We start from the raw sequence: 25,217 nt of genomic DNA, 5'->3' as shown, positions 1-25,217 counted from the left end.
GTCCTCGACTTGGCAGCTAAGCTTCAATGCTAGAAAATGTAAGGTCATGCACCTTGGCAGAACTTACACACTAAATGGTGAGACCTTAGCTAGGACCAAGGCGGAACGTGATTTGGGGGTGATCATTAGCGAAGACATGAAGACTGCCAATCAAGTGTAGAAGGCTTCATCAAAGGCAAGACAAATGATGGGTTGTATCCGTAGAAGTTTTATCAGCCGGAAGCCCGAAGTTATAATGCCGTTGTACAGATCCATGGTGAGGCCTCATCTGGAATATTGTGTACAATTCTGGAGGCCACATTATAAAAAGGATTTCCTGAGAGTTGAGTCGGTTCAATGAATGGCCACCAGGATGGTCTCGGGACTCAAAGATCTCCCGTATGAGGAAAGGCTGAATAAATTGCAGCTATACTCACTCGAGGAACTTAGAAAGAGAGGAGACATGATAGAGACGTTTAAATATATCACGGGCTGTATTGAGGTGGAGGATGATATTTTCTTTCTTAAAGGTCCCTCGGCCACAAGAGGGCATTCGCTGAAAATCAGGGGTGGGAAATTTTATGGTGACATCAGGAAGTTCTTCTTCACCGAAAGGGTGGTCGATCATTGGAATGAACTTCCATGTCAGGTGATTGAGGCTAGCAGAGTGCCAGATTTTAAAAGGAAATGGGATACACATGTGGGATCTCTAGGGGGGTAAAAAGGAAATGGGATACACATGTGGTATCTCTAGGAGAGGTAAAGTCAAGGGGATGGGTCATTAGAGTGGGCTATGGCCCTTTTCTGCCGTCATCTTCTATCTTTCTATGTTATATCTGCTCATTTTCCATTGAAATATACAGAGCTGCAATATGATCTTTTAAATTTGACAGTGTATTTGGATAAAGTAGTTTGTCAGACTCTCCTATCTTCCCTAGAATTGTTCAGCTAGGTGGTCTTACAAAAATCTGAATACAGGGCAACTCTCTATGAAATTCTCCACTAAAGTTGCTTACCTGTAAAAGGTATGTAGGTGGGGGGAACTCTCCATAACCAACAGGATAAATGAAATATACATGCTCACCCATCTTTCTGAGCTGATTTCAGCACCTCAAGCACTAAATAAAATTGTGGACTGATGTAAAAAGATTTTTCAGCATCTGGTATTCACAAGTAAGGCTTTAATTTTCAAAGAAACCAAATCAAATGAAAAGCCTCACTAGGAATTGGGAGGAGAAATGTGTTTTAAAATTTCACAAATTCTTTAAACTATAGCCAAGATTATTTATACAAGTGGTATAGTTTTTACTCAGTAAAATTGAGACAGCAAATACAGTAGACTCTGTTAACTCAAACAGAATTCTCAAGCAACCAGAAAAAAATCTAAGAAATACTTTAATACTTTAAATAAAAATGAAAATAAAATCAATTTCTAGTGGAAATTTAAGTGTAAACTTGGTATGCCACACCTGAGTACGCCCACACTTTGCCTACCACATGTACGGTAGTTTGTCTGGAACATTTTATGATATGGAGTATAGTACGGTATTAGTTAAGCCTATTTTAATAGTAACTCTCAAGCAACCAGAAACTACATTTATCCGGCATCTATCAATCCCCATGGATATCTTAGATCTGTGGTTTTAAAGCAGTGATTTCCAAACTGAACTAACCAGCCCCCACCCCTACATATGTTGGTGCTTTATTATGGGGTTTATTTGTTTTTGTGTGATATAGTGCCATTTTATGTACTGATGCCTTTATGAACTATACTTAGTGTTTTAAAGTGCTTTTGCTTAAAGCTAGAGCTTAATATGCACCCTTTTTTCTTTTTTATATAGATAAAAGAGAAATCTAATTTTAGGTTGGTGGCAAGTTATCTACAGTCAGCAGGGGGCTCCCTTTTTAAGCCAATAAAGAGCATAAGACTTGACTCCCATTTCAAGACAAGTTTTCAGGGTCTCCATAATGAATTTGCATGAAAGATTTGCAAGCAGGGAAGAAAGTGCATGGAAATCTATTTCAGGCATATTCATACTGTAGATATCCTGAAAATCTGGCTGGTTGGTGGGGGGGAGGGGGTGTCTTCCAGGACAGGTTTGGGAACCATTGCTCTAAAACAGTAGTTCTGAACCAGTGTGTCACCAAGAATTTGGCATACAAACAGCTCTTGCTTTCCTTAACCATGTATATAGGAGGTTTTGAATAGCTGAGAGGCAACTGGAATTGTTGCAGGCCTCCCAGCCACCCCAGCAGTCACCACTACATCTGTATTTGTTTTGCATCATTGTTAGAGACAATGGAACGACACACCTGGTTTTTCTTTGTTCAGGTGTGACTTGTAGTATTTAATGCATCACGCACGTGAACATTCTTCTGTTGTGACACATCTGACAAAGATTGAGTCACTGAGAATCTAATTTCTTTCAGCTTTCTCTCTTATCAAAATTAACTGAAATTAGTTTACCATTATTTTTTTAATGTGCTGCTTCATTATATTAGTGCACAAAGATTGTGATGTTTTCACACACAGTGCATAATGAGATGATTAATGGCTTTAGCAGGCAATACATATGCAATAATGAGGATGACCTTGCAGCCTAAGTAAGGGAACCATGCACATTGCATTCTTCAGTGCTATTAAGTGGCTGATTATGTTCATAGTTCCGTACAGAAATATTGCCGTCCTTGGAGGAGAATGGTACAGCACACATGGAAAATCGATGCATGGCAAAGTCTAAGCTGCTAGGCCATTGTAGCTCTGTCATTGTACAGCCACAAAAGAATATAGAGACATTTGTCTACTCATTTCTAATATGTTGCATAACCCTTAATGTGGAAACTGCATGTGTTATTGCTTTATTATGGGGTTTATGGGTTTTGTGTGATAACACCATTTTATGTACTGATGTGGTATTGGAGCAGATGCCTTTATGAAGGATACTTAAAGTATCTTAAATTGGTTTTGCTTAATATACACCCTTTTTTCTTGATATTTAGATAGAAGCAAAATCTGTAATTTTAGGTTTGTGGCAGGTTACCTACAGTCAAAACAAAGCAAGGAGAACTGCAGTAACATGTACAATGATACAGGCAAAGTTTATTAAAATAATTGCGGTTAAAAACAACACCTTAAAATTAAACCACGGGGACCCAACACAGTCCGTGTTTCGGTACACGCCTTCTTCAGGGGTCCTAGGTTGGAAAGGAGTCAAATTGAACCGCAAAAAGCATGCTGAAGCCTGTGTGAAGATGAACGTCAAAGAGCAGCTTGTACGTGGGCTGATAGATTTCGACCCTTTTACTGCAGATTTTGTTGGTTCTTCCTTTTTTTTGTTTAGGTTACCTACAGTCAGCAGGGCCTTTTTTTAAGCCAATAAAAAGCATAAGATTTAGCTCTCATTTCCCAAGGAGCCAAACACAAAGGGTTCCTTTTACTAAGCTGCGATAGCGTTTTTAGCACGCACAGAATTTTAGCGCACGCTAAACCCGCGCTACGCCAGCTCAATGCTGGCGTTAGCGTCTAGCGCACGCGGCAATTTAGCGCGCACTAAGCCCGCTATCGCAGCTTAGTAAAAGGAGCCCAAAGTGAGTCTGGATAGTATGGCCTTGAATAGTAACACTGTTTGGATTACTGTTTTGCATGTACTCTGTATTATGATTTGTAAGTATTTAAAGATGTTTGAATGCCTAGCAATCTGGTCCTGTCGCACCTTACATAGAGCATTTTAAACCTCAAAATCTTTTTAAAATGTTGATTATTCCTAGGTAACATTTACAGTATGATTGTAATTTACAAAAGAAGAAAGGAAATTAACATTGAGATGGGGTGTTTCATAGCATTTTATTAAATTTCCCACAGAAGGGTTGAGAGTTTGGATTGCATGTAATTAACTTAGTCTTATATGGGGTCAGATTTCAAAAATGCTCAGTATTTCACTCGGGTGTCTGAATTTAAATGAATTTTCAACCAGATTTATGTGTCTAAGGTAAGATTCCTAAATCAGCATCTTGTTTACCACCAGACACCTACATTTCTAACTTTTCCCAATCTTGATTTGCCCTAATAATTCATGTTTTAAGCATCCAAATTTAATGCCTAGTTAAAATGGGCTGTTAAATTTAGGAATTCTGTTCCATTTGAAGGGGGTTGAATTAGGTACCTAACACTCCTACATAAACACCTTGAAATTGACTGGCTATCCATCTTAGTAAAGATTAGAATCTCTGCACTCCTCCATGCTTCTCTTTGTTACTTACCGTATTTTTTGCTCCATAAGACGTACTTTTTTCCCCCCAAAAAAGTGGGCGGAAATAAGGGAGCATCTTATGAAGCGAATATACAAAAAAAAAAAACAACCCACTAACCCCGGCGGTACCTTTAAATGTTGGAGGTCGGTGGACGGCTGCCTGCTGCTTGTCAAGGCCCACGGCGCACAAGCGTGCTAATGCCTGGTCCCAGACACTTCCCTAATTGGGCCGTTCACTGGTGCTTCACAGGGCTGTTGCCTGCTGATTACCAGCACGTCGGGGCCAGCGGCGCACAAGCACGCTGCTGCGTGGGTGGGCGCCACTTCTGAATGGCAGTCCACGCAGCAGCACGCTTGTGCGCTGCTGGCCCCAACATGCCGGTAATCATCAGGCAGCAGCCCTGTGAAGCACCAGCGACCGGCCCAATTAGGGAAGTGTCTGGGCCCAGGCATTAGCGCGCTTGTGCGCCGCGGGCCCCAAAAAGCAGTAGGCAGCTGTCCACTGACCTCCAACATTTAAAGGTACCGCCGGGGGGGGGCTGGGACGGAATTTAATGGTGCTCTGGGGCTGAGATTGAATTTAACTGTGTTGGGGGGGTATGTAAAAATGATGATTGATTAGAGGGGTGCTGGGTTGGAATTTAAAGGTGCTGGGGAGCTGGGATTGAATTTAAATGTGCTGGGGGGTATATAAAAGTGATGATTGATTGGGGGGGCTGGAATGGAATTTAAAGGTGCTGGGGGTATGTAAAAATGATGATTGGTGGGGGCTGGGACAGAATGTAAAGGTGTCGGGTATATATTAGTATACAATTTGGTTTAGAATGGGGTTTATTTTCTTGTTTTCCTTCTCTAAATCTGGGGTGCGTCTTATGGTGAGGTGCGTCTTATGGAGTGAAAAATACGGTAGATGCACAGTTAGAAAGATGAAAGCAGCTTTCCCTGTAACTGGGATACCACGGTGGGGAAGAGGGTGAATTTTCTAATGCTGTACAGAGCTTACTTACATCAGACCTGGAAACACATTTTCAAACCATTTTCAAACACATTTTCAAACACATTTTCAAAATTCTGAAAATTCAGGGTGAGGGGGATTAGAGGACTACTTTATACTTTTGGCCATTGAAGAGAAGGATGGTTTGCAGCCCAGCAAGTTTACATGGGTAACTGATTAGTTCAAAAAAGCATCTAATCTTACCCTCAGCTCCAAAAAAGGGATTTTGGTAGCAGCAATAGTTAAATCTGTCACTGATGTGTATTCATGCTAGCACTTTATGTAGGCTATTAGTGGTATAATAAATGTGACTGGGATTATAACAATAGACTGAGCCAGGGTTCCAGTCCCATTTCTTCTAACAGTGCTCCTTGTGACCTTGAGCCACTCGCTTCATGATCCATGTCTCATGTATGATGGGAGTTTCTTTACTACTTCCACATCTATTCCCTAGTCAGTTAAAGCAGTACTACACTTTAATATGGCCCAAGTAAATTCTGCACTTAGCAGCCAAGAAGGTAGTAATCTTCTAATCAGATAAACCAGTTATAGCAGGGGTTCTCACTAGAAAACTTGTATTGTTCATATTCTGTTTTTTTAAAAAAGAGTTTATTTTCATTATTAGCATGTGCTTTTCTTAAATAGTGCATATTAAGGTACCCATGTTGACTACAAAATTTTGGTGATGAAGGGCTTTCTTATGTTGGTTTAAATGACTGTACATCCTGTTTCAGAGAACTGTATTCAGAGGGCATGGCTTTTCAAGCCATTAAATAAAAGGCTTGGAGCAAGGTGTAAAGGAAACCAACAAATTGGAAAGGAACAGGACATTCTCATAGTTTATATAATCGTACAGTAACATAGGTCCCTTCCCTAGAGATCTTAGTCTGAGAGCCCTCTTAATAACATATGGCATTCTTTTCACACACTGCATTTTTACTAGCAAAAATATAACACATGTCAAGTGCCAAGGCTCTGTGTGCCCCAAGGCCCAGATTCTATAAGCGGCATCCCGATTGTAGGCGGCCAACTGCTACCTTACTAGCCAATTGGGACGCATGTTTCTAAAAAAAGTTTTTACAACCCTCCTGAGGCAGGCCACCTACATTGCCTAAGGAGCCTAAGGAGGCACATAGGCCCGCATAAGCTCCCCTAAGGCTAGGAGTGGGCATGCCTTGGCCTACATTGTACGCAGACGCTGAGCGATTCGCAGCAAGGAATCTCCCCCGAACATCATGCAGCAGGAGGGACGCCTAGTCCCTCCTGCTGAAACCTCCCACCCCAAACATTCGTGAGAAGGCGGTCCATCAGGCTGGAGGCAGGAAGGCTGCCCTCGGCTGGTCAACCAACATTTTAAGGTAGAGGGGTTTCAGGGGGGAGGGGTTGATGGGAGCCTGGGGTGTTCCAGCAGGAAGTGCTAGGCATCCCTCCTGTCGTGTAATGTTCAGGGGGAGAGGGTTTTGTGGGTGCTGGGCATCCCTCCTGCTAGTAGTCTTTGCAGGGGATGGGGGGATTGCTGCTAAACTTATTGCGGCAGGGAGATACCTTGCCGCGATAAGCTCAGCGGCAACCTGATTCACTAACCGGTGCCTTTGAAATGGATGTCGGTTAAAGAATCGGGTTATTAGGCGGGCTTAGGTGTCTGTCTGTGAGGACAGATGCAAGTCATAGGACACCCGTGTACGATTCTCAAAAGCTGCTTAGGCGGCTTCTGAGACTGGACGTCCTATACAGAATCTGAGCCCAAATGTCCCCTGCAGTCCCCACACAGAAAAGTTCTTTACTCTGGGTGGTTTATCCACAGTTGTCACGGGTGTGCTTAGTGCCTTCTGTTGGACAACACTCAGTACAGTACCATGTGCTAACTGCAATGTGCAGGCCATGCCTCTAGCCCTTCAGTTCCCATTTCCTAACACCCATGTCATTAACGTGTGAATTACCATGCTGCATGATGGTAGTGCACATTAACAGGTACCGCATGGACTATTTTGTTCATTAACTGATTAGGCCACTTTAGTAAAATGCCCCTAAATTTAAATCACTTTAGCTTCGTATATATAGTTCATCCATACCAGAATCAGAACAAAAATATTTCTATAAAGAAAATAATAATTCAGAGGATAAGGAATTCATTGGTACCAAGAACAAATCTCTGCTCCCTCCATGCCATATGTAATATCAGATTGTGAATGTCTGTCTGTAGTTTTGAATCTGTTACTTTCCCTTTCCCCTCCCCCTCCCCTTCATGGTCCAACAAGCACAGTGCACCTGCACCAAGAAGAATGAGGGTACAGTATTAGAGCTGTGTGCAGGAGCAATGGATGGGTTAAGAGCTGTATGGTATATTTTCTGAGAGCTACTGAACTTTACAAGGAAAGCTTTGATTCTATTTTTTGCTGAACTTGCTAAGCCACTTCCTGCATTTGACTGCTCATAGTGCTTCAAATAGAGCACCCGGCAGCCAGTTACAGAGGCTATTTTAAGTCTTCTCACAATGGCCTTCTCATTTACAAGGCTAAAATGAGCGAGTTAGCCTGTATTGGCCACTTGTTAGCTGATGACAGCTTTTACTTGGACTGCCTTCCCTCCCTTTCCCTCCCCCACTTGAAATCCCTGGCTCAGCAAATATTTGAACCAGCCCAAGTTAATCATGAAGCCAAGATCTTTATCAGAGGGAGAGGTTCAAGCTACCTGACTTTTTTTTTTTTTTTTTCCTTTTTTCCTTCTGCCTTCTAAAATTGGGCTCACCTTCTTAATCATTAACCAACAGCCAGCTGCTAGATTCCTCTGCACCCAGCAGCTTTTTAATCGGTGAACAGGACAGAGGTTTTGATGTTCTAACTGCTGGATTTTATGTAGCATCAATTACATATTGAGTATTATTTTATTAGGTACAGTTTCTTTTTTTTTCTTCTTTTTTTTTTGACTAAGACACAGAAAATACTAAGGATTCAGAAACTGCTTTTCTATTTTTAAAATATTTTATTCTGGTATATTGGGATATACAGTGTATGTATTGCTGTCATGCATAATTTTCCAGGTAAGATTCTAATTTATACGTGCCTTTTTCTTCTGTGGGGAGAGGGGAAACATGTTTTCTCCTTCCTTCCTTTAAGTAAGTTTTGGTTTGTAGAGTTTGAAGTATTGCAGCCCTAGCGCCCTTGTAAAGTTGAAGCCTTGCCAGGTTCCATAGAAGCAGTGGAAAATCACCTGTGTTGGTATCCTGCCTATGCTGGATTGGTGTTAACAGTGGCACATCATGCTAGACTGGTTTGGGCTGAGCATTAACCTGATTGTACAAGCACACCTTCGGAGAGGTTGGCTGCTTTTGGAGAGAATTTCTTTATTTCCTGACCTAGATTGTGATTACTTTTAATTGAGGTTGGAGCAAGAACTTTCTTGCTGTGTTCAGTGTCTGGAAATGTACTTTCACTGTTTTCCAAAAACTAGATAGCAGTTAGGAGATGGTTGTGTCTAACTTACTTGCAGCGCTGAGCTAAACTGGGGAGGGGTTGCTTTGTGAGCACCGTCAGGTATAGTCAAGGGACCGGGTCGGGTGGCAGCTTGACCCTCCATGGTGAAGTAGCTTGCATAACATTGATGCCATTGGCAACCCTGTGGCACATATGTGTTTAAGCTATCTGTGTGCACAATTGAAATAGTGTGAAAATCATTTAAATTATATTAGGAAATAGAACAAAAATATCTTTGGTTTATTTCTTGAGATTGCCTCAGAGTTGATTTGTGGGCCAATAAAAACTCTCTTGATAAGAGAGTGATAATGGGGGTAGAACATATCTCCTGCCTTCTGTGTTGTGTTGGTTATTTGGTTTATACATTGCTAATTTGTATGTACTTTCACAACATAGAACTAGCTGGGCAAGGCATTAGCATTTACGATCAGCTTAATAGCTGTCATTTATTCTTGGCTTTCTTGACCAGTCTGATCCTGTAAAGTGACCTGAAACATTCATATGGTATGTCGAAACAGTTTGAAATGCAGAATAAGATGCTAGCATTCTGTGCCGCATCTTAATCCATGAATGTTTAGTTCATCCACAAACAAGTTTGAATCATCTTCTGGCCATCCTGGGGGATGGGGGACAGGCCTGGGTCTGTGCTTCTGAAATGGCTTGTATCCTTTTAAAGAACTGCTAAATAGGTTTGTAATACAGGCACTCAGGCTATGAGCCAAACAGTTTCCGTATAGTAACTTGTAGATAGCTCAGAGGATTTGGAAATTTACAAGTGACCAAGCTTTCTCTAAGTTAAGAATGCACAAAAAAATGTCTATGTGCTGCAGCATATCAGCACTGTCAACCTGCCAGGACTGGAATGTACCATGCTGCAAGCGGACATGGGCAGGAATTAAAAATAACTCATGTTTTCATGTGCCAGCAATCAAATTAAAACTGCTTTTAGAACAGCAGGCATATGTTGCAGTTCTGCTAAACGTATGTTCTCTCTAGCATTGGCTGGTTATTGTAGGAAAGAGAGAATGAAACAGGGGTGGTCTGGTGATATTCGTCTGACTTGATTGGCTTGAGGTGTATGATGTAATAGGTTACAGTGCAGCCCCTAATAGGTTTTAAAATGAATTCCAAGACACCATTACAAAGAGCCTGGCTATATTTTTATGAGCAAGCCTGGTCAGTGAAGCAGTAATACAAATGTGCAATACAGTTTGGAATATGGAGGAGCTGGAGCTTGATTATCCTAAGGCTGAAAGATATTGTGGAATGGACTTGATGTTTTACATAGAAATGGATCCACCAGGTAATGCAGCAGTATTCTTGCAAATGACTTTTCTTTTCTTCTGGTTTTGTGATGCAGAATGTTCTTTAGGAGTTCTCCCATCTCAGTATTTACTGACTTCTTACAGAATTTAGCTTGCAAACATTCGGTGTTTTTCATGGTGGCAGGTTAGCAAACAAAATTGCGCTAGAAATGTTTCATGTTCTTGATCTGAAACGCTTTCTGTCTTGGTTTGGGATTTCAGCCCTTTGCTCGCACTGCGCTGTGTATGCCATATCGGTTCATCATGTCTGCTTTGTTTCTTTGTTCCATGCAGGCAGTCCTGGATGACAGTGTAGGAGGAGTGAACAGTTTCAGTGTTAATAGACAGTTTACATCAATGGAGAGAGAGAGAGAGAGAGAAACAATCTCTTTTTTTTTTCTTTTTGGCTGATGTCTTTTAACTGAATGGTAATAAAATGCTTATGGATGTGATCTTTATTACAGCAGTCCTTCACTGTAACTAATTCAGGTTGAAGTACTTCATATTGCATTAGAATATAGTGCTATACACTCTTAAAAGGGAGCCACATCTTTAAAAGTTTTTGAGACAGCTAGATTGAGCTGCTTTAGAAATAACGATATTTTAAAGTCTGTAGTTGTGACTGAAGAAATGATACTTGTTCAAGGCTTTTAAATCTTCCCCAGTGTCCGGAGGGGGGGGGGGAACTAATCGGAAATATTGCAGTATATATGTGCTGCTTTGCAGATGGACGAGCAGGATCAGGGGATTGTAGTCTGTTTGGCATTTAGGACATAATTCACCCTGTCAAATCTGAAGATTAGCAGTCTGAGTGGAGCTTTTTAAAGTGATTTTTTTTTTGGCAGATCTCTATACAAACTGATGAGACTGAGAAGTTCTCTGTTTCTCCTCATTAAATGCTGTATAGTTTTCATCCTGCCTGTGATGCACACAGCCCAGCTTCATGCAGGGACATTTCCTTTTTGATAACACAAATGGGGATTGGATACAAAAGTGCACACAGCGTTCTGGTAGTTTCTTGGAGATGGACTATTGCAATGCGTAGAAGACGGGTTTCTTTGCTGTTATGTGCACAATAAACTTTCTGTGAAAGATTCTGAATTAGGTAACAGGTTGTCCTCTGGTCTATTTTAAATGGTTTTATGCTATGGATCGGAGCTCCGATTTGCTACAGGTTTTAAATTTTTATGTGGCATTTAATATGTATCAGGAGTTTAAAGTGTGTGGGGTTTTTTTTTTTTCTTTTTTTTCCCTAACATGCAGCACTGCCTCCTAAACCACCAAAGCCCAGCACTGTAGTGCACAACGGTATGCCTAATATGTCTCTGCAAGACGCCGAATGGTACTGGGGTGATATCTCAAGGTAAACATATTTATTTATATATAATCTGTATATGTCATTGTAGTTTAATGTAAATCGGGCAGTAGAAGGATTTCATAGATAAAATTGAAGTTGGTAAATTTTATCTTAAAACGATCTGCTGCTATGGCTCAGTATTGCTTAGTTTTGAAATCTTAGAAATTGTAACTTTACCCTGTTAGTCCACAATTAAGACTTCCTCTGCAAGATATGAAGCATTGCGGACTTTATTCCAGAAGTGGCCAAATAGTGCTGCGTAGAAGCCTGGTCTTACTTGGAAAAACACGACTTACAAAAAGTGATGACTAAAATCATGAGCTGCAGCCATTTTACATTTTTATAGCAAAAACTAAGGGCAGAGCTGTCCTAGTTATCCTCCATGGTGTGCTGGAGCCTCCTGTTTGGTAGTGTACAGGTGTGTTGCACAGAATGACACATTGTCCCAGGGTAAGAATCTGATAAACCCCTGCAGATTGCCTTTTTCTTTTAAAGCAGTTGAGAGCCGTGGTAGCTGGTCTTGCAGCTTTTGGAAAGCAAATGATACCAGGATCGCCTCTGTAGTCAACGCTAAAAGAACAGCCACACATAGCCATTTCACTGCTGAAAAGCATACATGACAGCCATTTGTAAATGATAAATATTGGTGGTTTTTGAGGTTCTCTGGGCTTCTTCCTTAAATGAAAAGCTCATTATACAGCAAAGATCAGGTAATTTGCAATTTTTAATGTGCAGTTTACTTCCCCCCCCCCTCCATAAGAAAAAAATTGTATTTACAGCACAGAACAGGAAATAGTATGTCAGTTATTAGAGAGCAATGTTTAATAGTGCTGAATGTGATTACTGAAAATTCTGTAATTTTCATTTAACACTGTTGCTAGGTATTTTGTACGAGGGGGTGCTTAAAAGTTCTCAGCCCAACCAACTTCCTAAATTCTGAGCGTTACTTTGCTACTGTAGCTGAAAAGAGTGTTTTTATTTTTTCAAAGTGACAATTTGCAGAATCATAATACTATGTTTTGACTTTTTTTAGATCATTGATTGAACCATGTCAACAAAGTGTGGCATTTTCAAGAGTGGAACTCTGAGCTGTCATGAAGTTGCTATTACTGCAGAAGAAAACTCAAAATGAATCCATGAATGTATGATGCAAACATTGAGTAACAAACGCCCATCATACTCCACAGTGAAGTGGTATGCAAACTTTCAGCAAAGAGATTTTGAGTCTGAAGATGCATCGAGGTCTGAGAGGCCTCAATGTCAGCTCCTGAAATTGTTGACCATGTACATGACCTGATTTTAGCAGATTGGTGAATATCGGCTAAAACAATTGCTGAGACATTATAGATATCCAGGGAATGTGTTGGGTATATAATCCATGAGCAGCTGGGTATGCAGAAGCTGTCAGTCAAGTGGGTGAAGAAATATTTGAATGCCAACGAGAAATACCATCATGTGGACACTTCCAAGTTGATTTTACAGCATTTTCAGCAAGCTGGTGCCAACTTTTTGGAACAACTAGTAACTGTTTTATTTTATTTTATTAGGTATTTATATACCACTTATCAAGGTTATCTAGGTGGTTTACAATTAGGTACTCAAGCATTTTTGACTCTCTGTCCTGGTGGACTCGCAATCTATCTTACGTACCTGGGACAGTGGAGGATTGAGTGATTTGCCCAGGGTCACAAGGAGCAGCATAGGGTTTGAACCCACAACCTCAGGGGTAGCTGTGTGCCGTGGCACACTAGTGTGCCTCCTGAGATTTCAAGTGTGCCACGGCACAGTGGGGAGGAAGAGAGGCGCCAGCGTCAGCTGACTTGCACGTCTTGTAGGGCCAAAGGTTCTTAATACACTGTTCGGTGCTGTATGTTTAGCAAGTTCCTGCTGCTGCTGTTGCATATCACCCGGGACTCCTGCCTTCCTCGTCTTCTCTCCCCTCCCCTGGACCAGCAGTGGCAGCTCAGTGTGCTTTTAACTTCGACACACAGCTGCCGCTAGCATTAGTTTAGATGCAGTTTCACCAGGCAGCCTCGGGGCCTTTGCTAGGCCGGCCCGTTTCCATGATGCGAGGCGGGCCAGCCTAGCAAAGACCTCGGGGCTGCCTGATCAAACCGCATCTAAACTAATGCTAGCGGCAGCAGTGTGACGAAGTTAAAAGCACACAGTGAGCTGCCGCTAGAGAGGAGAGGTACTGCTGGATAGGGGAGGAGGGAAAGGGGAAGAAAGTTACTGCTGGACAGGGGGAAGGGGGAGGAGAGAAGGGAGAAGGGGTACTGCTGGACAGGGGGGAGGGAAATGGAGAAGAGATGGTGCTGGACCTGGTAGAAGGGGAGGGAAAGGAAAGGTGCTACAAACTGGAAGGGAGGGTGAGAGGGTGCATGGGGATCTGAGAGCATGTTGGGCTAGGGGGTGGGAAGGAGGGATGCCACTCTAGGGAAGAGGCAAACACAGAGAGAGAAAGCGTGCAGGAGGCAGAAAGTGTTGGACATGGAGAGGCCGAGATGGATGAGGAGGATAGAAAGGAGGGAAGGAGAAATGTCACACGCGGGAGAAGGCAGAGAGTGAAAAGTTGGATTTATAGAAGGAGAGTGAGAGATGTTGGTTGGAGGAGGGAAGGAGGATCGGAAGAGAAGAAGCATGCAGGGGAAGAGAGAGAAATAGTGGACTGTTGGAAAGGAGGTAGAAATGTTGGACTGGGAGGGAGCCAAAAGGAGGAAGGGAAGGGAGATGGACTGCAGGGAGCAGAAAGGAATGATAAAGAAATGTTACACTGGGGGGTGGGGGAGAGACCAGACGAAGGGAAGGAAGGGAGTTTGGTAAACATAGAAACATAGAAATAGAGGCAGATAAGGGCCACGGCCCATCTAGTCTGCCCACCCCAATGACCCTCCCCTACCTTTCTCTGTGAATAGATCCCACGTGTCTATCCCATTTGGCCTTAAAATCAGGCACGCTGCTGGCCTCAATAACCTGAAGTGGAAGACAATTCCAGCGATCAACCACCCTTTCAGTGAAAAAGAATTTCCTGGTGTCCCCGTGCAGTGTTACAGAAATAATAGTAGTAGTAGTAGTAGTAGAGAGAGATGCCAGATTATGGGAAGGAGAGGAGAGAGAGATGCCAGACTGGGAAGGAGGGAAAGGAAGGAGGGAGATGTTGGACCTCTGGGGGGAGGGAGGGAAGGAGAGAGGGAAAGTTGGTTTCATTCACTGCATTTAGAAAAATTATTGTCAGACCATGGGAATGGGGTGGGAAGGAGAGAGAGAGGTACGGAAGGTGAGAGAGATAGGAAGGGGGAAGGTAAGACATGGAAAAGTAGATTTTGAGAAGAAAGCAGCAAAATGGAAAAATTGAATGTTAAGTTAATGCCAAAGATGAATGCAGGGCAGAAAGTGAAGGAGTGAAAAACAGTCAATGGATAAGAATGACCTGGAAATATAATTAAAAACACAGAAAAATAAAGTCACCAGACAAAGGTAGGGAAAATTATTTTATTTTCAATATAATGATTGAAATGTTAGTTTTCAGAATTTATATTTGCTGTGTGTATTGTGTGTATATGAAGAATGAATAGAAAAAATTACATTACAATTAGTAAAGGTGGCGGGATCTGGGGCAGAGCTTGGGTGGGTCTAGGGCAGAACTTGGGAGGTCTGTGGTTGGGGGTACTCAGTTGATATTTGTTAGACAGGGGGTACTTAGCTTGAAGTAGTTGAGAAGCACTGCTGTAGGCAATCAAGTCGGCGCCAGCGCCTCTCCTTCTCTCTGGCCCACTTTCCTACTGGTGTCTCGGGGCTTCTGCGCATGCGTCGATGTGATGAAGTCACACGTGAGTGTGATGTCATCACTGCGACATCCGCGAGCTGTGGCCACTACCTTTTTAGTGTGCCCCGGCTCGTGAATGTTTGACACACTGCTCTAATCACTAGGCCACCACTGTGATTCTGAGTTAAAACAGTCCATGTAGTAGTGGCACTCAGGTTCTCCAAGGCCAAGGAAAGTCAAGATCCAAAAGTCAGCAGGAAAGGTCATGACCAAAGTGTTTTGGGATCAGGAAGCTGTTGTAATGATTATCTTCCAAGGGGCCAAACAGTTAATACAAAATACTACTGTAAATTGCTGTGCCTACTAAAGAGGCATTGAAAGGAAAAAAGAGAAGGAAGCTGCGGAAGGAGTTTATTGTAAGTCAGTACATCTGCTCACAAAGCTGACAAAACGATGGATGTTTGACACAGTTGGAATCTTAGTGCATAGACCATCCACCCTACTCACCAGATCTTGATCCATCTTGACTATTTTCTGTTTCCAAACCTTAAGAGTTTGAAAGGGCAAATTTTTTTGAGTGACTTGGATATGATTGTAGCAAAGGAGCAGTATTTTTTGGACATCAGAGTATTTTTTGGAAGGGTTCCAGAAACTTCAGACATGATGTACCAAGTATGTTGAACTTGGAATAACTTGTAAGTTTCATGGCTCCACATCATTCCCTGCTTGGTTGGGCTGAGAACTTTTCAGCACCCCCTCGTATAAAATCAAGTGTTTAAACTGAATTGACGTCCAACTCCTGTCTATAACACATCACTAGGCAGTGACATAAGTTTATGTGTAACCTAGGAAGTTGATCTACAGCAGGGGTATCAGAATCCCTCCTCGAGGGCCATAATCCAGTCGAGTTTTCAGGATTTCCCCAATGAATATGCATGAGTTCTATTAGCATACAGTAAAAGCAGTGCATGCAAATAGATGTCATGCATATTCATTGGGGAAATCCTGAAAACCTGACTGGATTGTGGCCCTCAAGGAGGGACTTTAATACCCCTGATCTACAGGGATTTCTTATGCATCCGAATGTCTATATAGTGTAATCGGGTAAGACTATCAAGATCTGTTTGAACAGTAGATGCTAGAATATTTATTTTTTAAGCCATTGACCTTCCAGCTATAGTATCAAATAAGCCTAATATCTTATGAATGAACAGTTGGGCTGACTTGCATGCCTTTTTGTCACTTCTTGTTGTAGATGCCAATTGCTTTATTCCTTTTAAGAGAGCTATATCATCAGGAGCTGAGACAGATTTAGCTAGCATGGTGTTATTTACCTTATTTTTGTCTCTTCTCAGGGAAGAGGTAAATGAGAAGTTGCGTGATACCACAGATGGCACCTTCTTGGTACGAGATGCATCCACAAAAATGCATGGAGACTACACACTTACACTAAGGTAAGAAGATGTGATATGCAGTTTGTACCCTGATAACCTGCTAGTGCTGTTGTGTTTTAATTTGGATGCACATTCTCAATGTTTGCCTGTTTATTTACAGGAAAGGGGGAAATAACAAATTAATCAAAATCTTTCATCGAGATGGGAAGTACGGTTTTTCTGACCCATTAACCTTCAACTCTGTCGTCGAGCTAATAATCCACTATCGAAATGAATCCCTGGCTCAGTATAACCCCAAATTGGATGTTAAATTGCTGTATCCAGTATCTAAATACCAGCAGGTAAATATTTTATTGTATAATGATAGTTGCGAATACTGGTAAACAGTTTTAGTTTTAATCCAAGTTTCAAATTTATTTAAAATATTTGATTTGATCGCAAAATCCAAATCCAATGCGATTTACATTTAGTTAAAAATTAGGTTGAAATAAAAATCAAACAAACAGGACAATTAGCACTAATTATAATAAAAAAAAATACGTCTGAAAGAGGGAGGCGAAAAAAAAGTGGTTTAAATACAATTCAAAACCAAATAAAAAGGGATAGATAATGAAACAAAAGGTTGGGGAAAGTTACCCACTTAATTTTCATTTGACAGTATTCCTAGTCCATTGTAAAATCATAAACTTTAAGTCAGTTAAAAGCGTCCTTAAAAAGCCAACTTTTTAGGAGGCTTTCAAACTTGCTGAGTAATTTTTCTTCTCTTATGTTGATCGGGAGCGAATAAATGCAAAATATTTAATTCTACCATATTTTCAACTGTGAGCTTTGTTTATAGGAACTAGGACTGCTTGTATATTAGCTGAAGTACTCTGTAAATGTCCAGATAGTAAGCTATATTGGGGGTGTGCTCTCAAGGTATAAAACTGATATGTCATTGACACATTTGAATTGCAGGATCAAGTGGTCAAGGAAGATAGCATTGAAGCAGTTGGGAAGAAGTTACATGAATATAACAGTCAGTTCCAAGACAAGAGTCGGGAATATGACAAACTATATGAAGAGTATACCCGAACCTCTCAGGTGAGACATCCCTTAGCTTTTTATTTCAAACTTTGACACATTTAGTAGTTGTTGGCCCAAACAGTCGGTTTAGTTGAAATGCTTCCTGAGGTTATATAGGGTTAATATATATTGCAATGCATATTTTGGTGCATGCCGTGAATCCTCCTTTCAGCAGCAATAGCATGCCAAGCCTCCTCAGGAGTATTTTTAGGTGTTACGCATATAGCTGTGGTACCAAGGACTGACCCTATATCCTGAAGAAGAGAATATGAATTCTAGCCTCCCCCCCTCCCCCCCCGTGCTATATTTTCAGTATTAAACAACCTTTGGCAGCATTTTAACTTCAGTAACAGCTTGAAATTAACTCATCTAAGAAAAGTGTTATTTAATCACACGGTCTGTACAGAAATCATAGTAAATTGTTTTGTATGAGGCTTATAATAGTGTATTCACTGATGTGCTTTTGTAGAGAGTTTACTTGTTGGAGAAAAATATATTGAAGCACTTATTGCCTAAGAAATCTGAGGTTGGAGGAGTTTTGGGACTAGCATATTTGGTTCTGGGCCATTTTTGTGGGGACACAAACTTCCATTTAATGGAGATGTTCTGTGAGAGAACATTTCCTGTGTGTGTGTATATATATATATATATATATATATATATATATATATATATATATATATAAAGACTGTTGAATTTAAGTTTTAATGATAAAACACTAATAAAATACATCTGTTGCAACAAACATCACTTGTTCCCCCTAATACTATTTCACCTCTCCTCTTGCCTGCTTTCAATTTTTTGTGCTTTTTCCACACTAATGAATTATATTAGCTGCACAGATGTACTTATTTGATTTAACTGAAAAAGGTACCCAGCAATAGTATCTATACCGCAAGAGCACTGATAAAACAGTGAATTTAGGGGTTCTTTAAATGGTATATAACATAAATTCAGAAAATATAAACATCTAAATATAGTAGCCATATACAGTCTATAGAGAGAATCTAATAAGAAAAAATTCTATATGTGCAAATAGTAGGGGAAAGAGAGTTGAAAGCACAATAAAGTATTAACCCCCACCCGTGACTGGCTGGACATTAACCTAGTTGACTAGGCATCACTAGTATATAGCTGGGCCAGAAGATAAACTGAAACAGTTCAACAAGTTTGTTGCACTTTTTGTTCTGCAAAGCATAATTCTCTTCCAGTGTCCTTATGCCATAGTGGTAAGAGGTGTCTGTTTTATAGGAAATCCAAATGAAAAGAACTGCCATTGAAGCATTTAATGAAACAATTAAAATATTTGAAGAACAGTGCCAAACACAGGAAAAATACAGCAAAGAATATATAGAGAAATTTAAACGTGAAGGAAATGAAAAAGAAATACAGAGGTGAGTACTGACTTTGCCATTTAAAAAAAAAATAGTGATGTCTTTCAAATATATGTAAATTTGATATATTCACAAAGAGAAGAGTATGTTGGCATTAAAACATTTACGAAGATTGTTACTCGGAGGTCAAAAAGGTAGCTCCACTTCTTCCCAGATCTGCCTATAAGACAACATGGTTGAGGCAGTTTCTTTTCATCTCGAGGCAAACTGCAAAAGTAACACCTATAATTGGGCAGTAATACTTATTTTGTCTTTGCAAAATGATTTGGTGGGAAAGCAGTATGTAAGCAAACTACATCTGTGTGTAATGAAAAGCAGACAGTGTCTAAAGGGAGTGTATGTTATATGTTACTTTGTTCCTTGCCTAGTTAATAGGTGGGTTATAAATGAAATAATTGTCTTGTCAGGTTTTATAAAGCAGCAGTTTGTACTTTTTCAGTAAATGGTCTCTATAAATGGGAAAGTATGTAAATTGAAAAACTGTACACTGAATCTTGCTTCAGGATCATGACCAATGCTGAGAAGCTGAAGTCCAGAATCAGTGAGATCGTGGACAGTAGGCGTAGGCTGGAAGAAGACTTGAAGAAGCAAGCCGCTGAATATCGTGAGATTGACAAACGCATGAACAGCATCAAACCAGACCTTATTCAGCTAAGAAAGACTAGAGACCAGTACTTACTGTAAGGCCACTTTATGAATATTCCGCAGTAATCTGGCGATATTCTGTGCGTTATTCTTAAATACTTAAAACCCGTGCTGATCTTCTCACTATTTAACTTTTCAGGTGGTTGACTCAGAAGGGTGTTCGACAAAAGAAGTTGAATGAATGGCTGGGCAATGAGAACACAGAAGAGTAAGTGATGACGCTGTTTGATGCTATATTTTTATGAGCTTAAGGAATACGTTATTGCTTCTCAGATGGATTTGTAGTGGGCCAAATCAAACTTCCCTATAGAAATGATACCTTCAAGTTAAGTTACTACTGCTACAGAGCCTGTTCAACCTGAGGATGATTTGAATGGCATGTGCACTTTTTCTGAGGTATCTGACACGGTTTTGATGATAGTGACCTGTTCTATCTATCTATAGCATTAATAATATATCCAGAAGTTTAAAAGGCAAGCCTAGATGAGTTACTGATAACGTAAGAGCTGTACCAATTTGCATATTTTATTATTCAGCTGAATTTGAATAATTCAAAATATTATTAGGCTGAATATAAATAACGGGCATTGAGTTTTAACATGGCAATTAATAAAAGAAGTAGCATGAAATCTGAGATCAAGTACTAATTTCAGTAAGGTTTACTACAATAGAGCCATGAATTATTTGTGTTTAGAAAATCACTTAAGATGCAGCTATTTGTAGATGCCTTTTTCTAAAAATAATTTTCTTCTCTGGTAGAGCTGATGATCGTTATTATGCAAAGTTATGGTATTTTGTAGCCATGATTTTTAATGTTTGCTTGTATGTTTATTTTATCATGTTTCTGTTTTAAAACTATGTATGCAAATTATGTAAATCGTTTAGTTGTAAACGGTATAGAAATTTTTTTAAATAAATAAATATTTATATTGGGCCAAATAGCATTACTATTCAAGGCCAGATTGAATCAAACACAAATATTTGGTACAACCTTAGTTAATATATAGTTGGAAGAGCAAGATTCGGAACCCAGATCCTGGCACATGCTCCCATGCTTGAGTTTGTGCCTTACAAAAAGATTAATCAACTGGCCTATTGTATAATTTAGTATTTTAAATTCATAAATTCTGCATACAACAGATTCTATAGAAGGGGGAAGTTTGGATCTGCCATAATAACAGATCTTGCCATTTTCAGCTTGTAAGTTTGAGCGATTGTGCTGGCAGTGACATTGGTATGCTATTAAACGCTATCAAAAAGGAATCGCAATGGTCTCTGCATCTGTGGTTTAGAAGAATTAGAGAAAGGGTCGCCTTCAAAGAGGCAACATGTATAAAGTGCAAGACTAGACAAGAATTTATAGGCATAGGGTTTTGCTCAGAAATTACATTGCCCACTTAATGTTACTAAAATTAAATTCATAATTTTGTACATTTTAGTCAGTATTCCTTGGTGGAAGATGATGAGGATTTACCACATCACGAAGAGCGAACATGGAATGTGGGAAACCTCAAGAGAAGCCCAGCAGAAAATCTGTTGCGAGGGAAGCGGGATGGAACATTCCTGGTGCGAGAAAGTAGCAAGCCGGGGTGCTATGCCTGCTCGGTAGTGTAAGTATCTTGGAGCACTGTAGTCTATCTTCTATTCTCTTCTTGTGGATGATGCAACATACCTCTTTCCAGAATTTTAAGCTATTCAGTGACATTTATCTGAGTAGGAGCAATTCCTAACTGGATAAGTGCTGCTCACCAGGGCCAGATTCAAATTTTCAGTGGCCTTATTTAGATAGTCATTGAATCTAGAGAAATTCTCTCTGAAAATAAATGCACCTGGGTATAGCCAGAAGTATCTGGGTATCGCAGATATTACAGAAGTACAATGAAAGAGGCAAATGAGATGTTGGATATTCAACCAAACAGTTACTTTATTGTACAAATCATTAAAAGTCTCCAAAGATGCTGCTCCACCATAACATAACATAACAGATTTCTAGACCGCATAACCGTGAGCTCAATGCAGTTTACAAACGATTATGCTATGAGGAAATACAGTTTGTGCACATTGCTTTTGGTTTGTGTCTAGTTTTATCTATGGCAGTGTCCATTCATCCCCTGATGAAGGCATCTACTGGGATCCTAGTTGGGACATTCTAGGCATTCCTAGACTTAGCCTACTCGTACATCACAGGTTTTGGATCTCTTCATGAGACTTTATAGCTAAGATGGACATTAGGACATAGACTTTGCTCATAATATATGGCTTTTAATGATTTGTACAATAAAGTAGCTGTTTGGTTGAATATCTGACATCTCATTTGCCTCTTTCCATTGTACTTCTGTGCTATTTCTGGGGCAAAATTCTTCATACCCCCTCCTGTTTGCTTATCACAGATATTAGCAAAGTAACTGTCTTTACTTGCCTGAATAGTTATCCAAGTACCAGCATTGAATATTGGCAGTACCCAGATAACTTTGATGGTTGCCTTGTTCTCAATTATTCAGTGCCAATATCAAGTATATAACCTTAAACACTGCAGTCAGAAATGATAAGCAGTGCTGACAATGGAGTTTTAAAGATCAGGGGGGTTTGTTTTGCACATAGCATATTTCTTAGACATTGTGGGAATTCCGTCTTAAACTTTGAGCACATTGTGCATGGTAGGTGCAGAAAAGGGAGGAGTTTAGAGCATTTTAGAAATGTAACATTTTGTGTGTTGTTTTTTTTTTAGGGTTGATGGGGAAGTAAAGCACTGTGTCATAAACAAGACTCCAACTGGTTTTGGATTTGCAGAGCCATATAACTTGTACAACACTCTTAAAGAACTGGTGCTACATTACCAACACACGTCCCTCGTGCAGCACAATGACTCACTTAATGTCACACTAGCCTACCCAGTATATGCACAGCAAAGGCGATGAAGTCTAATTCATATGCTGAGTTTGTGGTTTTCCTAATCTATCAAGATTGAGGCCATGGAGGAAGAATCAAAAAGGTCCCCCTTCAGCCTAACTCATGAATATGAGCTGCAGTATCAAAACTGTCTTCAGACTAGCTTTCTTCACTTAGCAGTGGGAGATGTAACAGTGTTAAGCTGTGAATGTATGTTCTTGAACATAAGTGTTCTGTTAAGAAAAGCACAGCAGCAAGAAAGACATGCTAAAGCTGTCTCCCTGCAAGGATGTAGAGGCCTTTCACCATGGTGCTTGTTTATGATCTGTTTCGAAGCTTTTGCCGCCTTGAATGGTGGACCCACTGCAGGTCCAGAATTTGGCACATTTCTCTGAGCTGTCAATGGGAAATGCTAGGTCGTAGCCTGCTTCAGACTATCTCGCTGTACTCCAAGGATCTGGATAATACAGCATTGTGGATTGTTCCTCTTATTTCCCTTCCCCCATAAACAAATTTGTAGCAGAATGGCACTTTCATTTTGTAAATGAGACACTTTAAAAATACATAAAGGCTTCAGAGAAATTGCTGGAAAAGTAGTTGGTTTTATTTAGGAATGAACAAAAAACTGTCAAGGTTCAAGAACTTCAGCCTGAAGAAAACAGGACTTCACATAGCATACAGCATATAAAATATGTACATAATAATGGATGAATAACTATCACATAAGCCCAATCAATACCAAACTTTTTCTGTTCTGCTGAAGGCTGAATCTTTACAGTACTACATAATGCTTAATTTTCTCTGAGCTGTATTTTGTTTTCCATGTACCAATGACATAAGCTTTCTCTCTTGTTTGTTGCCTGAAAGTGTATGTGCATTTTGTTAATATGCATTGTCCTTTTGAAATAGAAAATGTATAAAATGCCAGTGGTATTGGCTTCAGAATTAAAACCATGAAAAAATGTACAGTCTTTGTATAGAATGTGTGACTGTTAGCCCAAGGTAAAAAGTACCGATTTTTTGTAAAACTAAATGTATTGTTGGGCAGGGCCTGATAAGCTACAAAGCAGCTTTATTTCAATTGGAAATAAATTAAGAAAAATCTATCAACATTATAAAGTGACGATCCAGCACTATTGTGTTTAAGGTTCTTTTGCAGTATGGTACTGTTGGAGTGTTCATTTCATACACAAACTTAGCAAAGTTAAAATTTATGGCTGACGTATGTTGGAGTCTGATTTAGTTTTTGTTTGAGAGAAAAATGGACATTGATCTTTCCCTACCTAGTTAGTTATTATTTCAATGACCCACAGGAGGCAATTAATGTTGATTCCCATTGGCAGAGTAACCACATGTGGTATTTTTGTTTATTACCACTAAATCTATTTATGAATGAAGATCCTAAAGTTGACTGAAGATTGGTGTTAAATTAAGATTATTTGAAGTTCATTAAAAATATCTATAATAAACCACATTTTTTTTTTTCTTCAAATTAACTAGTATTGAGAGGCTGCTGCATAAATGTTGCAACATTAAGCTATCTTATTGTAGGGATAGTCACTGAGGCCCGGATTCTATGCCTTTAAAAGCGGCTGCCGATCGTGTGTCAGTCAAGTAATGGCGCCGTTTATAGAATCTCGCCTTCGGCAAAGGTAGGCACTGGAAATGTAGTCCAAGGTTTTCAAGGCCTATGTTTCCGGTGCCTACCTCTTGACGTGAATCGGGCCTAACGCCACTTCCGGCATTAGGCATTGTAAAATACCTCCGTTTATGCAATTCCGGTGCAATTTTTTTAGGTTTTAAACCCACTTTGTCTGTTTTAAACAGTTAGGCGCCAGTAGGGCACCTAACGTAAGGTGCCATTTTTTATAGGATCCGGGCCTGAGTCAGTATCTAGTCTGCTATTCATTATTCCCATGTTTGAGAAGAAGATTGTGTACATTGGATCTGGATGGAGTGAAGGAGTTTAGAACTACAGCTGCCTCTCCTTTTTGTTGACCTGATGTGGGCATCTGGAATGTAAATCTGCTGTTAATACCTGTAGGTGTTCTAAGAATGTTTATGCTACTTTTTTAGTTATGTAACTAGAAAAAAATGGTACTGAAGGAGAAAGTATAACTGAGTATATTCAGAAGCATAGGTATTTCATTAATGCTGTGATGCCAGCCTAAAAATGTCATCCTCTTCTTGTGCAGTTCTGCTTGATTATCAGTTTATCCATAATTGATCAGTAGATATTTCTATTGAGTTTTCAAACTTGTCTCACACAATAAGCTTTTTTCAGTAATAACCTAGTGGGCCTTGTAGGGCATGAACAGTACTGCAACTTATGCTTCAGTTCTGATTATTTTGCTTATTGGCAGCACTGCTAATCTGCTTAGGTTTTGCAACAGTTTCTTTTCATTACCCTGTTTGGGTGGAATTGGGAGGATATAAGAACTGCTTTCCTGCAGAATTTTTACCTTTTTAGTGCACACTCGTTTCAGATCAGGAAATGAAGAGGAATAAATGCTCTATTGATGACATCACCTATGGTGGTACTTGTATAAACTACTATTTATCTCTAGTCCATACCTACCTAAATTTATCTCCTTAGAAAAGTGTTTTAATTCTGATTTTACTTTCCCAAGGAGCTTGGTTTTTTTGTTTTGTTTTTTTTTTGTCCTGCGTGGTCAAGGATTTTTGTCCCATAAATAGTGTGCCAAAG

General features: G+C 40.0%; 1 protein-coding gene across 3 annotated transcripts in view; it reads left to right on the top strand.

Annotated features, from left to right (window-relative positions):
* PIK3R1 (phosphoinositide-3-kinase regulatory subunit 1) overlaps positions 1 to 23,641 on the top strand; it is a 126,190-nt gene extending 102,549 nt beyond the window's left edge. For 2 of the 3 annotated variants that reach the window (XM_033929894.1, XM_033929898.1), the window contains exons 7-15: positions 11,264 to 11,363; positions 16,479 to 16,577; positions 16,678 to 16,858; positions 17,475 to 17,600; positions 18,834 to 18,976; positions 19,480 to 19,656; positions 19,761 to 19,829; positions 21,061 to 21,231; positions 22,350 to 23,641. In XM_033929894.1, coding sequence (XP_033785785.1) covers positions 11,264 to 11,363; positions 16,479 to 16,577; positions 16,678 to 16,858; positions 17,475 to 17,600; positions 18,834 to 18,976; positions 19,480 to 19,656; positions 19,761 to 19,829; positions 21,061 to 21,231; positions 22,350 to 22,539 — 1,256 coding nt within the window. In that variant the 3' untranslated portion in view covers positions 22,540 to 23,641. Of the gene's footprint in view, positions 1 to 9,878; positions 10,000 to 11,263; positions 11,364 to 16,478; positions 16,578 to 16,677; positions 16,859 to 17,474; positions 17,601 to 18,833; positions 18,977 to 19,479; positions 19,657 to 19,760; positions 19,830 to 21,060; positions 21,232 to 22,349 lie in introns of those variants that run through there. The other variant, XM_033929905.1, reaches the window with a different exon arrangement.
* Positions 23,642 to 25,217: the final 1,576 nt, after the last annotated feature.

The sequence above is a fragment of the Geotrypetes seraphini genome, chromosome 1 (genome assembly GCF_902459505.1).
Source record: "Geotrypetes seraphini chromosome 1, aGeoSer1.1, whole genome shotgun sequence".
NCBI classification, from domain to species: domain Eukaryota; kingdom Metazoa; phylum Chordata; class Amphibia; order Gymnophiona; family Dermophiidae; genus Geotrypetes; species Geotrypetes seraphini.
Note: the sequence above shows the minus strand (reverse complement) of the source record. Positions and strands in the feature narration are given on the sequence as shown.